This window comes from Leuciscus leuciscus (assembly GCF_965113295.1).
Source record: "Leuciscus leuciscus genome assembly, chromosome: 2".
Classification (NCBI taxonomy): Eukaryota; Metazoa; Chordata; class Actinopteri; order Cypriniformes; family Leuciscidae; genus Leuciscus; species Leuciscus leuciscus.
Genome location: NC_138726.1, coordinates 38,209,192 through 38,224,090, shown reverse-complemented (window position 1 = coordinate 38,224,090; position 14,899 = coordinate 38,209,192). Strand labels below are relative to the sequence as shown.

Sequence of the window (14,899 nt, the reverse complement as noted above, 5' to 3'; positions counted from 1 at the left end):
TCAATAATGACATTTACAGAAAGAAAAAAAGTTGACAATTTTTTTTTTCTAAATTCCCTCCCTTGCTGACTTATGAATAAACTGTTCATTTTAAAAATAATATTGAAAAAAAACTCCTATACGTTGGTTCAGGGAAGAATTAATTATAATCAAGGAAATACTTGGAAACAAAGTATTGTTCAGCAACCGAGTTTATATAGCAACCTATTAAAAAAAATAATGAAAGGTATATGAGTCTTGACTCTGTCTCAAATCTTAGTCTTTTGTCACAAATCTAAGCCTAGACTTGAAAGACTTTAGACATGGCTTAGACTCTATGTCAAAGACTTAAACATTTATGCCTCCTTTTCATCCTTCTTAGTTTTAAAGGGGTGGTTAATTACGATTTCATTTTCATTCAATTACTTTTTTAACTTTAGTTAGTGTGTAATGTTGCTGTTTGAGCATAAACAACATCTGCAGTCACAACGCTCAAAGTTCAAAGCAAAGGGAGATATTTTCTTTTAAAGAAATTGCTTTTTAAGGACTACAACAAACGGTTGGTAGGGACTACACAACATTCCTTTCGGGTTAGTGACATCACTAACCCTAAAATTTACATAAACACCGCCCCTGGGAATGTGATTTATAGATTATCATTACAGAATATGCTAATCTTCAATGACTAGAAGATAACTACACATAAGCTACATAAATTCAACTAACCCTTCATAAAGGTTGCCTACATGTTGTCACTTCTTCTTGAGTCTCTCCATCTTTGTCTAACTCCGGTTTGAACATAAAAGACAAAGTTTTTGTAATTTTCAAGACACAAGCCATTGTAGCTCCGCCCCCTGTGCCAGGAGCAGCAGCTCATTTGTATTTAAAGGAACAGACACAAAAAACTCTGCGTTTTTGCTCAGTCTCAAAAAGTGACAATTTTAACATGCTATTTAAAAATATCTGTTGGGTATTTTGAGCTAAAACTTCACATACACACTCTGGGGACTTATTTTACATCTTGTGAAAAGGGCATTATACCACCCCTTTAATGAATAGGAAATACAGCATAAAATTCCGTAAAAGTGAAGGAATATTCCCATTCTTGGGTCAGTCAGAGTTCTTAGTCACATTCAAGAACCAAATTTGGGAGAATTGTTCATAACGTGAATGTTACTTACTCACACACAGATATTCTTAGTGAGGCCAGAGGGACAACATTAGTCAGAGACGCTGGGAACGTGGCTACATAATGATAGAGCGTTTAGAAGAGAGAGTGGATAAGAAAAGCTTGCAACACTCCACTGATTATCCTATTTTTGGGGGATTTGCAACAATGTAAATGTTAAACCAATTTTGACCTCTGAGGTCTTTATATCATTGATACGTTTATCATCAAGTGATGTTTTCAGCACTGCCCTATCTAATGCTATATTTAGTCGTCTTTTTATTACATGGTGGTGTCATTAGACTATAATCATGACATTGCATTCTCAAGTATCTTGATGGTCGTGTCCTGTAGAACATTTGTATGCTGGCTTTGTAGATCTGATATTAAAGCTTTAATATTTGAGATTATAAATGAATAACTTAATAACATGGTCCATAGAATAAGTTAGAAACTTGTCTGTTTGTGAAAGTACAGCTGCTAAAATTCACACCCTTTGGGATACATGACTTAAGAAAGAGAATGGGTTTCAGCCCACACACTCATGGCTGTTTATGTTTTGGCGAATTTGTGGATAATTCGTACAGTCTCATTTGCCAGTTTTTGTACATTCTGTTTGCGCCCCAATGATGGTTAGGTTTAGTGGTGGACCGTCATGCTTACTTTCTTTAAAAAATCACATTGTACATATTTGCTATACAAAATCACTACCTCGTAAAATACTTATAGCACATAAGTGTACTTTTAGTCCAGATCTAATTTAGTCTGTGTGTGAGAAAGGGATGTTCAGTTTATTTTGTATCATACTAATTAGACTATTGTTTAGCTCCCAAGATTCATTTGCATTTTCCTTCAGCTGATTCAGGAGATTGATTGAAATTCAGTTTTTAGTTCATACAACTGTATCCAATTCACTTATCTTTAATTCTTCTGAGGTGAATTAGAGGTTGTTTTTATATAAATAAGCAGTGAGTGTGCACTGCTGTAAGTTGTCAGTAACAGAGACACACTGATTAATTTTCTTCTCTTTCTACCTCCGGCTCGGTCTTTGTCTCTAGTGTAGGTGAAATGCTCAACTTTCCTCAGCTAAAGGACAGATTGTTCAGTTTGTAGTTAGTTTTTTGTATATTTTTAATCCAACATTATTTCAGTATTAGACGTAAAACATTATTTTAGCCTGCCATTGTTAAGGATGTGCGTCTGGCAGAACAAAGTAAAATCAAGAACATTTCTATGATGTTTGTAGGTCTCAGTCTCTACACATCCATCCATTTGTTCCTCTGACCGGATGGAACAGAATTGAAACCTCGCTGCTGATTCTGTTGTAGTCAGGAAATGCACCGATAACTCTATTCTGTCTGTGTTTGTGTTTTGTCTTTGATAGTATAGCTGAGGAATTCCCCCATTTTGTGTTTTTTGTTTTGTAACAATGGCTAATTTTACCATGAATTTTCATCTGATAGCAGATAAATGTCTGTTTGATGTCCATAGGATCATAACAACTTTTGAATAAGAATTTGATGTCTCATTAAGGATACGCTTTTCTGACATTGTTAAATGCTCAATCATGCTCAAAATGCTGATGAAATAAAATCTACACAGGTGTACACCGTGTAACAGTTCTTGGGATGTACCATGACACTTAAGAGGGATGGTACTACTGGTACTGTGACAGTACAGCTTGAAGAAAATGGCCCCATTTAACTCTCTAGCGTGGTTTACACGCTGATGTTTCAGAAGACTGATTTTAAGTCATTTAATATATAAATAACAGGCTAATTTATAAAGATGTTTGACTTTGTTTGGACATGCTTGAATAAATGTGTGTATTGGCTAAACCACAAACAATGGCTGGACTAAAAGCACTAATTTGATATTAATGCTTATTTAATATTCATTTATACTGTTTAAACCGTGCCAAGCTCTTATGTGGAACGTCTGTGACCCCCCTGAATGTTCAGCCTTACCTAATTATGACAGGTATCAGTTTCACTAAATCATTTACTAGCGTTGCTTGGTAACACACAGTCATGTGACACACCAAAGGCATGAGTGATTTCACACAGGCAGAGCCAGCATTGCAGTGAGTGTGCTGACCACAGCTTAGACTGGCCGTCTCAGAATACACTGAATAGAGCAAAAACACTAAACCGCAGATCTAGAACTCTGAGTCAGCTCAAACTGAAGTATTGCATAACTTTGGCACTGTAATACTTATTGCAGATTTTTTTCCAGATTTGTTCAATCTTGCTATGGAGAACCAGTTTAAAACCAGAGTGTTGTATTTCTAAAGAATAATGTGAAGTAAATGTAAAAGCATGTACACTCCATTCCACTCAAAAGCTTGGGGGCAGTTTTTTGGAAAGACATTTTTATTCAGTCATTAAAGACATTATTTTATTTAGTACTTTTATTCAGCAACGATGCATTAAATTGATCAAAAGTGACCGTAAAGACATTTATAATGTTAAAAAATATATATAAATAAAAATAAATAAATGTTTATATTCCTCAAAAAATCCTGAAAAAAAATCTTTGGTTACACTTTATTTAAATGTGTCCTTGTTACAGTGTAGTTATACATTTTAAGTAGTTAGTAATATTAGCATCAACAACATGTATTTACTATTGCATGTAATTGTGCATAATTTACTGTTTTTATTACAGTAATTACATGTAACATGTAATGACACTGTAAGATTAAGTGTTACCAAATGTTTTATGGTTTCCACAAATGTATTAAGCAGCACAACTGTTTTCAATATTCATAATAATGAATGTGTCTTGAGCAGCAAATCATCCTATTAGAATGATTTCTGAAGGATCATGTGACACTGAAGACTGGAGTAATTATGCCCAAAAAAATTCAGCTTTGACATCACAGGAAATATTAATAGAACATTTTTAAATAGAAAAATATTTTGTAATATTTATCTTACTGAACTCAAACTTTTGAACATTATTGTATTTTATCAAGAACTGAGTTAAGATAATTTTTTTTTTACGCTGCACTGTCATTTTTTTAAGTTGATTCTTAGTAAAAAACACTTTGTTCTTTCAAAATGATATGCGCTCATTCATGTGTAATTACTTCCACCAACTAATCAAGTATTCTCGTAAGCACAGATTCTGCCATTCAGAATACATACGAGCGAGTCGCTCGAAAAGCGGCAGCCATGTTGCGCCTCCATCTTGAAAATACATCAGCCAAAGAGGGACATCCCTGGAAATTCAAGCTTCACCTTTCGCGCTTTTACACTCAGTCGCACTGTGACGAATGCGAGGGGGAGATTACTCGCGACTGAAATAATACGGCCACCGTAGGAGTTAAAACGCCCTCGGAATAGGAGGGGCTAGAAAGTAATATTCAGTTGGTAGTCATATACAATTTCACTGCTAGATGGGAGAAAATCTTACACAGTGTAGCTTTAAGCTTGAGACCACTGCTAAATCTGTTAAAATCATGTTCAACTCTGTCATGCACTCAAACTCAAGAGATGTAGCCAGTGTATATGTCACTCACCTACACCTCTTAAGTCTAAGGGATACAATTGTCGGGATAATGATACAGTATTTTTTTACTTTTACTCATTGCCTTTCTTTCTTCTGCCATGGACTTTTAATTCCTACTGACTTGATATTTTGGTCATGTAGAATTAGAGTATGCATTGATATAATGGTACCTACTGTACACTTTTCAGAGAAGGCCAAATGTATTGTAGCATTATTATCAACACAATGTCACTAATGTAATTACAAATTGATTTTTTGCATAACAATATTAATTCGGTATTGTGATGCAAAATATTGCCATACTTTGCAATGTCTTTTTTTCTACAGAATGCAAAAGTAAAAATAGTTGACCATGTTACAGGATGAAAAATATTCTACTAGTAGCTGCTCCATGCCAGTGAAAATGCCATCAGTATTTTTAATTGGGTGGTCATATTTTTTTCTAAATTGCAGTGATTGCATTTGTGGGTGCATGCGTTTAAAGCATACATGGTGTGTATGTATTTGTAAGCTGGCAAAATTGTAGCCAGAGCTCCTTCAGGTTCACTGAAACTGACAACAGGAAACGCATCATTTGAAGCAGCAGCACTTGGAAAATAGAAGACAAAACTGGAGTGTGTGTTCATGTTTAAGTGTCTTTGTGACTGGGCGTATGAACCACACTGAACATTGTGCAGAAAACGTAAGACTTGGAGCAGTCCATTTTTAGCCACGAACACCCTTGATGCATAGTTTCCATGCCTGTTTACTCTCTCTTTCCATACCTTAATCCCTTCTGACCCATATTCTCTCTTTCTGACTCTTGTCTCCAGTCAACCTTCAGTAAAGTGTACGTGTCTGCAACTGGAATAATGACCAATTCAGAATATGTTTTAAATGTACTTTGCTCCATATGCATTATTATTCAAGTAGTGAAATAATTCAGGTGAATAGAACTTGCCTAGAATGCTGATGAGAAGCATAAACTGGTCGTTTATGTGAATGAAAGTTATTGAGTTTGCTTAATTTTTCTTCTTTCTACAGAAAAGGCAAAAAGCCCATCTTGATTCTCCGTACGCAGCTGTCAGTGCGGGTTCATTCCATCCTAGGTAAGAATATGTGCACAATAATACGCCTTGATGAACGTGACAGATTATTTGCGCGCTCATTTCAGCGTTTGTATGTGTTTTTTGCTGAGGTGGCAAGTACGTCATCCCTGGCTTTCCACTCTGGCTGTTGGTTTAGTTTGTCTTGGAGAAGGAAAAAATTGGCTACGTTCTCCAGAAATGCTGAAATGATATTATCCCTGTTTGGTTTTCCCCTCAGTTGGGATCATTCCAACTATATCCTCAAATTCTTCAATGACACCTTCAGCGAGCTATAGCTTCTCATTGTAACATGGATCTATTAAAGTAATGAACATGAGAGTGCCACACTTAAAGGGTTAGTTCACCCAAAAATTATAATTCTGTCATAATTTAATCACCCTTATGTTGTTCCAAATCCGTACAACTTTAGTTAATCTTCGTAACAAAAATTAAGGTATTTTAATGAAATCCGAGATTTCTATCCGTTAATTGACAGTCTATGTAACTACCACTTTGACGCTTCAAAAAGTTCGTAAAGAGATCCTAAAATCCATATGAAGTGATCGGTTTAGTACAAATTTTCTCTAGAGACACAATTGCTCTTAGGCTTTTATTCACATATAAACATTCATCAACACATATTGGTTGTGGTAAACAGAAGCTCAAGCATGTTCACTTGACGTTCGAGAACCAATGAGGTTCATTCTCGTGTTACGCAGCACGTTTGAGCTTCAGCAAGAGGTTTGTTCTCACACGTCAAGCAGGTTCGGATGAGCTTCTGTTTGTTCACTAATCAATGTTAAGATGCAAATAAAAGCCTAAATTATATCTGTTCATCATATAAAGTGATCAAGTCTCTTCAGAAAATTTGGAGCACACTACATGACTTTTGCCCAGATATTTGTCCCAATTTTTGGTTTGGACGAGTCAACACTAGATGCCAAATATCAGAGCCAGTCTGTGAGAAGAAATGTTGTGAAATTTTTGCTTCAGACTAGAATGCGTTGTTTTCATTTGTCCTGCATCTCCTAGAAACATGCTGCATGTCTCTGCATTAGTTTTTTTTCTGTGTGTGTGTGTGTGTTCGGAATGTCTTGAGTCTGGTAGTGTGTGATTCTCATTAAGTGTATTACAAAGTTGGCAAGTGTATGATGCCTAGTGTTTAGATTTTAAAAGTTGTGTACTTGTATTCCAGCTAACATAGCATATGTTAAACAGCACTTGTGCATCTACTCTGACCATTAAATAGTAAATAAAATGGACATAAATTGTATTTTATGTTTTAATTTGTTCATGGGGTGCAATGGTTTATGATAACAGCAAATGCAGTCCTGATATTCTTCGCACTTTCATGTAGTTTTTGGTTTAGTAAAGAGCTTGGGGACAAAACATGGCATATCTGCTCTCATTAAAGAGTAACAGGAGCTTGACTAAATTCTGTTAACATCAGAGACTTTATTGCAAAAAAACACCCTCAGAATTCTATCCTATCTGTTTAGTAATCATGGTAATTTCAATGAGGAAATAGACAGTAATACAACCTGAAATAGACCTTTTCAGTTTCAGTAGTACAGCCCCAGGGGGCTCATTTATAAAACTGTGCGTAGGATCCTTACTAAAAGTGTACGTGCGCCCGAAAGCCAAAAATGGCGGACGGCAAAAAATATTCAGACTTATAAAACCGTTCGTACGCCAGAACCTGTGCAGAATTCACTTTATAAATCCCAGTCAGCGGAAGATTGTGCGCACATGCGTCTCCACCCCGAAATAACCATATATGGAGCTTACAACGCCTAGTTTTACTATGCAGATCCTCATTTGCATATCATTTGCATATGATTATCCATCCACGTAATAACGTTAAACGGTACAAGACACATTACATGAATACAAATCATGTAGTTGCCTATCCGTGCCTTGTTTTTGAATACATAAATCAAATAGTGTAAAATACATTTCAGAGAAAGTTTTTCTCAATCTTTTCCACTGGCTGAATTGTATTTTTAATTGATTTATATTTTTAATGGAAACAGATAGGCCTTGGGCATTATTTGCACCTTGCACGAAACTATTTTCCCAGACAATCTGGTATTATTTATCATGATAAGCAATTATCTCTGTGGTTAAAACATTAAAACACAGCACGCCACAGGAAAAGTGTTAAAAAATATCGCATCCACAACAAATATTTCTATTGATTGAATATAAACTTCTCAGTAATGATTTCATGTTTAAGTGTTTAACTCCATTAATTTTAATTAAACATTTTATTTAATCTAAATGTTTATATCAGAAGTAAAACATACTGTAGTTTAAATCATTATTTTATTTATTTAAACTGTTATTTGCGTCAGTTTCACTAAACGGCCCAACGCGCTCGCTGGCGCGGACATTTAAGAAGGGGTGGATATTTGCCTCAGGCTTGGTGAGTGAAATTATATTTGTATTATCTTTCGGTATGTTTAATTTTCTTTAGATTTTCTGTCTAAAAGTGACCAAAAAGACATTTAACTCCAGCTCCAGTTTGCGTACAGGTGCGCAAATTTTCCCGTAAAGTTTGTTTTTATAAATCACAACTTATGCGTCGGAAGTGGCGTACGCCTCTTTCAGGGCCTGTTTTGTATAGATATCATATAATAAAGGCTAGATGTCTCGTGCGCGCTGCTGGCCAATGGAGGTCGACGTCCGCACACGGCGGCCATCTTGCCACAGGGTGCTCGCTCACTCGTAACATGGTGCATGTACTTTTAAATAACCATAACTTTCTCAATTTTCTACCGATTTTCAAACGGTTTGGTTTGTTATAAACGTCAGACTCGTAGTTATGACACTGCATACATATTAATAATTATAACAATGGACTTCCATTTGAAAGAATTATAGCCACGTTAATAACGTTTGTAAGAAACCAAACCGTTTGTAAATCCGTCAAGATTTCAGCGAGATAAGTGGATTTGTGTGCGTGCTGATCACTCACCTTAATTCACAGCTTCCCTGTGGTAAGATGGTCGCCGGTGATGCCGGAAGTGACTCCGCCGTAAGACATCTAGCCTTTATTATATGATATCTATGCTGTTTTGTGCGTACGCAACGGTTATAAATGATGTTAAGTTGGAATCTAAATTCTGATGTCCAGGATGTAGTTAAATATATACCATTGTGAGTGTTCCCTCTCCAGAGATGCTTAGAAATTGCAGAATGAATGACAGCCAATCAATGTGACCAAACCAGAACACTCCAGTTATAATCAACATAGCTATCTGCACTGCGAGTTGGCAAGTTTCATATGACGGTGTAAACTCTCCTTTGCTAAATTTTTTTCTTATTTATGTAAGTGATTGTTTTTTGTTTGTTTTTGTTTTTTTGAGGCAGAAAATATTTGAGGCTATTAAAAAAGCATTTGAGGCTTTAGGCCAGTAGCCATGGCATATAGTCACACCCCTGCTATATCCACTTTCATTAGTATTGTGTGACATAAGGTGAACAGAAGAGTAGGCTCAAACAAGGAAACACCCGTCTCCCCTCTTTCTGTCTAAATGCATGTCTTGTCTTGTATGACATTATCATATGTGTGTGTGTGTTTGAGTGACTCAAAGAGAGTAACATACCTCAAGACAGGACAGACCGGTCAAGCCCTGGGGTTTTTGGGTCACTGTATGCTACACACTACACAACATTCTCAACTGGCTCTGATGGTGTGCTGTGTGTTATCCATTAATCTGTGGAATTGTTTTTGTGCTCATGCACAATAGATATATTTAGCAGTTTTACATGATAGATTTCTGTTTCTAATCTACAACTGTGTTGTAATAATTGAGGTAATGCTGAGTCCTTGCAGCTTAATTGTGTTGTCAGGAATGTCATGTGGAATGTTTAGGAATTTAGTCACATTGCCTGATTGTTTTGATAGTATCTCTGCATGAAGTGTTTTTCTTTCCAGATCTGTTTTTCCGTTCCATGTTATATTGACTGCTTCAATATAAAAATTCAGAAATTCTTTGAAATGGTCAGTTTTTTAAAAAAAATTTTAAACCTTTTAAACTGGGAAAGTTATAATAACATTTGGATCGGTTTTAAATCAAAGAGAACTTCATTCCACTCAGTCCAACCACTACAGAGCAGTTGTAGTGTCTGGCATACTTTCAGTTTGATTAATTGAGTCAAACAGTGCTCGCACTTTCACTCATTTGTTACAAACAAATGGCCAGGCTTCGTTCCAGTGCTCGCTGTGACTGCATGGTCACATGACTTTGGCTCTTGATTTGCTCTATTGATGTTTTCAGTGCCAGCTGGCCCAGCCAATCAGGTAAGAGTAAAAATAGTGGCTGATTTTACTGAGCTCCAGCATTTTAATGAAGCCATTATTATTATTATTAGTCATGGCTGTTTTTTTATTTTTTCTGTTGGAACTGGAAATGGCTTGTCACTTTTCTAGTAATGTCTAGAGAAATGTTTCTTTGTCTTCAAAGTAATGCTTGATCTTTAACAAAACTATGCATATGAATGAGTCTTTAGGTTGCATGTGCTGCTCCTCCTCCAGTGATGTTTTTGAATGATGATTCGCTGAATCACGGCTTGCTTTTCCACTTTTACATAATTCACTGTTGTTAATTGTGAATTTGGCTTTTTTATCACCGTATGTTTTTCATACTCCTGATCTCCAGCAAGTTCTCTTTTTTTCTGTGTCAGAACACTCTGTTCCTTTCCATTCAGTATCAGATGTGTCCTCTGTTGCTCTCTGGTGCAGACATAATTTATGGAAACAAAATAATCTGTTGAGTTACTTCCCGGGTATCTGAAGGAGTGTGTTAAATATTCATTCAGATTTATAACTCCACAGAGGCTCATCAATATCTAATGTGGTCATTGTGGCTCAAATAAGTGCTTCTGCTCCTTTATTAAACAGACACAAAGATTGTGGGGGTGGGGGGCGAAGACAGCCTTTATCTCCCTCTGTTTTCCTGTTGGTTTAGAAATATGCTGATGCTGCATCCTGCATATAATAGTCATGTTTGAATCATGAAATACTTCCCTCTAAAGAGGAATTCAAATGTTGTAAGTGGAAAGAAAGAAATAGCACTTTGCACAGGTTCTCACAAAACAATGTAATTCATCATATGTACTCAATCAAGGTTTTTTTTTTGTTTTGTTTTTTGTCTGCTAGTAAAAGTTCAAAGCTTTTCTCAGAACCCTCAGCTTTCAGGTTCTTGCCATATTTAAACTTTCTGCAGCTGGATAAATTAAAATATCATATTATTGTATGCCGTACATCAAGTTTTGTCATTTTTAAAGACGGAAGGGATTCAGTTTTGAGCTGGAGAGTACGGTAATGGTCACAGTTTGCGCCCTTTTGTACAAATTGTATAACAACATTTTTTCATCTGCATTAGCTTTGGGGTCAGTGGTTCTCAACTTGTTAAAAAAAAGAAAAGAAAAATGGGACAAACTTTTAAGGTGGCCTAAAGATTAATTACAATTATTTAAAATGGGACTAAATGAGCATTAAAATTGAGCCAAAACAACAACAAAAAATCTATATTTCTCATGTTAATTCACCATTACAACTGTTTTTGTTTTTTGTTTTTTTTAAATCGGATTCTCACTGTATTGAAATACCTGGATATTTAAGTGTGATATCTAGACCTCGGAAAGTCATGTAAATTAAGTCTTATACATCAATGGGCATTTTATATTGATTATATTTTTTTTTCAGTTATGCCATCTTTAAAATATTTTATCGAGTAGAAGTTGTGAGTAAATAGTATTTAAAAAAACATATTATAAATGTATTCTTAATCCGTATCAATCATGGGGGAAAAAAATGGAAAAGTCATAGGGCCTTATTATATTGCTGTGGATAAAAAAAGAAAAAGAAAAAAAAAAGGTTGGTACTGCTTTAAATAGCCCTTTTTGGATTTCTGGTTTCAGACAAAATATGCAGATATATGTAATACATGCAGTTTCTTTAGTGCTTGATAAACTGCATGTGTAATATTGAAGCAACAATACATTGCCAAATAATAGATTGTGATGTCCATCCAAATAAAAACAACAATTAGTTTCATGTGCTTTACTTTTAATTTAATTCAAATCGTTCAGAATAATCTCTTTTGATAAAGCTCCTGTATAGCCGTAAGCTCAGAAAAGGGCTGTGGTGTTTTTTAAGTGTTTCCCAAGTAATCATCTGTAGGAGGAACAGTGTCATTTAAATTGGGCAACAGGAAATGCCATGCTGCAGATAGGTCATCCCTAAGGCCTCAGGCTTCTATTTCTTACTCTGTTTATGTGAGGCTGGTCAGCAGCACATACTGTTCAAATTTGAGCAAAGCCAACCATACGTCCGTCATTAGCATTCATTCTCTAACACCTCTACAGGCCCCTCTCCCTTGCACAGACACGTGAACATGACCCACAGGTCATGTTCATATTCAAGTAAACATTTTATTTAATCACTTCAAGTGCTGTTTCAAACCTTGACATGTACTACATTGTGCCAAAACAGGACAGCTGTGTTTACTTTTAATTTGATGCCACCCTGCACACTCTTTACCCACTTAAATACCTATAAAATCTCGTTTTGTGTGAGCTGGAGAGAGTTAAATATTTAAGCTGTAGATGGAAGAAGCACAGTAACTTCTAGATCTAACTAAACTGTTGTTGGCTGATCTGCTTCAAATCCCTGTGTCTCCATACTGCAGTCATGGGAAACCTGGAATTATCAGGGACATCCCAGACCTGGAAAGGTCATGGAAATTAGTTCAATCTTTATGGAATCGACATCTTTTTAGAAGTAGTGAACCCAAAAATGTCAGTGGGGTCCATTTTTGTGCTGGACGTAATGGATATTAAATGGATTAAAAATGGTTAAAACATTTTTTTTTAAAATATCTTTTAAAGAATGAGGACGAATAAATGATTTTTGTCAAAAGGTGTGGGAACCCTGATATCAAAGGCAAACTGTAAGCCTGTCTCTGATTTCTGCATGTGTGCTCCTCTTGTTCAGACTTGTTGGCTCTCATATTGTGTGCTCTGAAAGAAAAGGTTATAATCTGGAGCGCTTATAAGTTTCATTGACATCTTTTCCAAATGTCCTTTCCATTGAACTGACTTCAATGTAGCAGTTCATAAATGGATATATTTCTTTTTTCAAAACTAATGTAAGTAGTTACAACTGGATGAGAAAAATAATCTTTTTGGGGGGGGTTAAATCGAAATGTTATCCACCCCAGACTCGTACACCCCCACCTCCTCCATTGCTCTGAACTGGTTTTCTAAGCATGGCTTGCAATTGTTTGGTCCACCGGGATATGAGGGTGGTTTAGCCGGACCCGCAGGCATCCTTTTGGAGTCTGTTTATAAAATGTTTCTGTGTAGAGATACTATGCTGTATGCCTGCAAGTACTCCATGTTCCAGATTCAAATTTTTTTCTTTCAGGCTAATCAGAAGCTAATGTGCCAATACATGTACTGTGGGTTACCTAAGTCTGCAAAACTCTGGAACATTTTTCCATGATACTGCAAATCCAATTTTAGCTCCCCAATGCTCCCTCTGTTTATGACCATTAAAGCTTGATCTCTCTCTGTGACATATTTTCTTGCCTTGTGTTCCTCATCCTATTGCTAGACTCTATCTAAAGCATCACACTCACCCCTGAAGCATTTCACATTACTGTGTTGGCATCTCTCTGGGGACTCCTCATACCCTTGGTTACTCATTTAGATCACAAGCTTCATACCTAGTGAAATTCTTCCATAATACTGGTGTCATGATATTTTTTTGTGAGCTGGTGTCAAATCTGGATCAGGATTTGGCAGGAGTCCGGTGGATGTACTATGAGTCATTAGCCCAGGATATCCTGCATCTGTGTATGTCAGAGTTTACATGTATTTGTCCAACGGTACCAGGGATTTCCCAAACTTTTTGTCAGCGCTCTTTGACTTAAAATATTTACCCCATGAGATTTTAAGTTAATATTTAATTTAATATCACATTCACATGTTTAGTTTTTAAAATATTTAATCTTTTTAATTTTTAATTTTGTTTTTATTTAAAAATGATTTATTCATTTAAATTGTAAATTTTTTATGATGTAATTACTAGCTTTTTAAAAAGTCACAAACCCAAGTTTTTGGAATCCCTGATCTATGAATATTGAATATATCACAATATTTATTTGTTTCTTTGTTTGATTGTTTATTGGTTGGTTGGTTTGAATAATTTACTTTAGATAACGTGAAACGATGTGAATTTACAACTGTTAATATGCACTTGAGGGAGATCTCCTAAATTGTCATGGAGCTACAATTTTCCTCCATCACGTCTTTGATGTGAGGAAACACATGCCCAAATGGTCAAAACAGTGTTTTTGCAGAAAGAGTCTTTCTATTATATGCAGATTTTGACTTGTGTGAAACTCCAGAACATCCACCTCAGGCTAGCACATGTTTATGCAGATGTAGAGAGTTCATGTGCATATCATGCATTTCCATTTAGACAGTATGGATACTCAGTATGTATAATTCAGTTTTGTGGTTATTTCAATTAATATTTATCTTTGTTTGTGAAAAATGAATTGTAGATGTAGCTTGCAAAACACCAAGATAAATGGTTAGATTGCCAGGGAAACTGCCTAAAGCTGAAGCAAGTCGCTTTGGATAAAATGTCTGCCAATGCATAAATAAATGTAAATGTAAACTATTATGTTTGCATGCTAAGTAAAGTCTGCAAACATGGAACCATTAAGCAAATCATGTCAAATTGAAAAACATTTAACAGTGTTTAAGCTTATCTTCAGTCAGTATAAGAATATTTGTGCCTTTTATTTCCACCCTCTCGCTTTGTGTAAGGTGCCAGGCACACTTGGCTGGTGTCACAAGTTCATTAATGGGGTCAATCCTTATCACCAATGTATTGGCAGCAGTGACAGAATTATTTCATGCTGTGGTGCTCTTGGCTCAACATTCACAGCAGCCCTTTGACCAAATAAGTTCTGTAAATAGGGCTTTTTATTAGTTGAACATGTGCCGTGTTATTTTAAAGAGATGAGAACATTATGGACACAACGAAATATTTAGTCCTCAGACTATCCCGCTCTCTATATATATATACTAGTTAGTGGTTACTCTCATGACCTTTCCTGTGTGTTTTTATGTCTGATCACACCTGGCGTCA

At 35.8% G+C, this 14,899-nt stretch overlaps 1 protein-coding gene across 12 annotated transcripts in view; it reads left to right on the top strand.

The window, feature by feature from the left end:
- The window catches only part of fhod1 (formin homology 2 domain containing 1), a 48,479-nt gene that overhangs the window by 2,405 nt on the left and 31,175 nt on the right, over window positions 1-14,899 (top strand). For all 12 annotated transcript variants that reach the window (XM_082161119.1, XM_082161115.1, XM_082161117.1 and 9 more), the window contains exon 3: window positions 5,684-5,748. In XM_082161119.1, coding sequence (XP_082017245.1) covers window positions 5,684-5,748 — 65 coding nt within the window. The remainder of the gene's footprint in view (window positions 1-5,683; window positions 5,749-14,899) is intronic.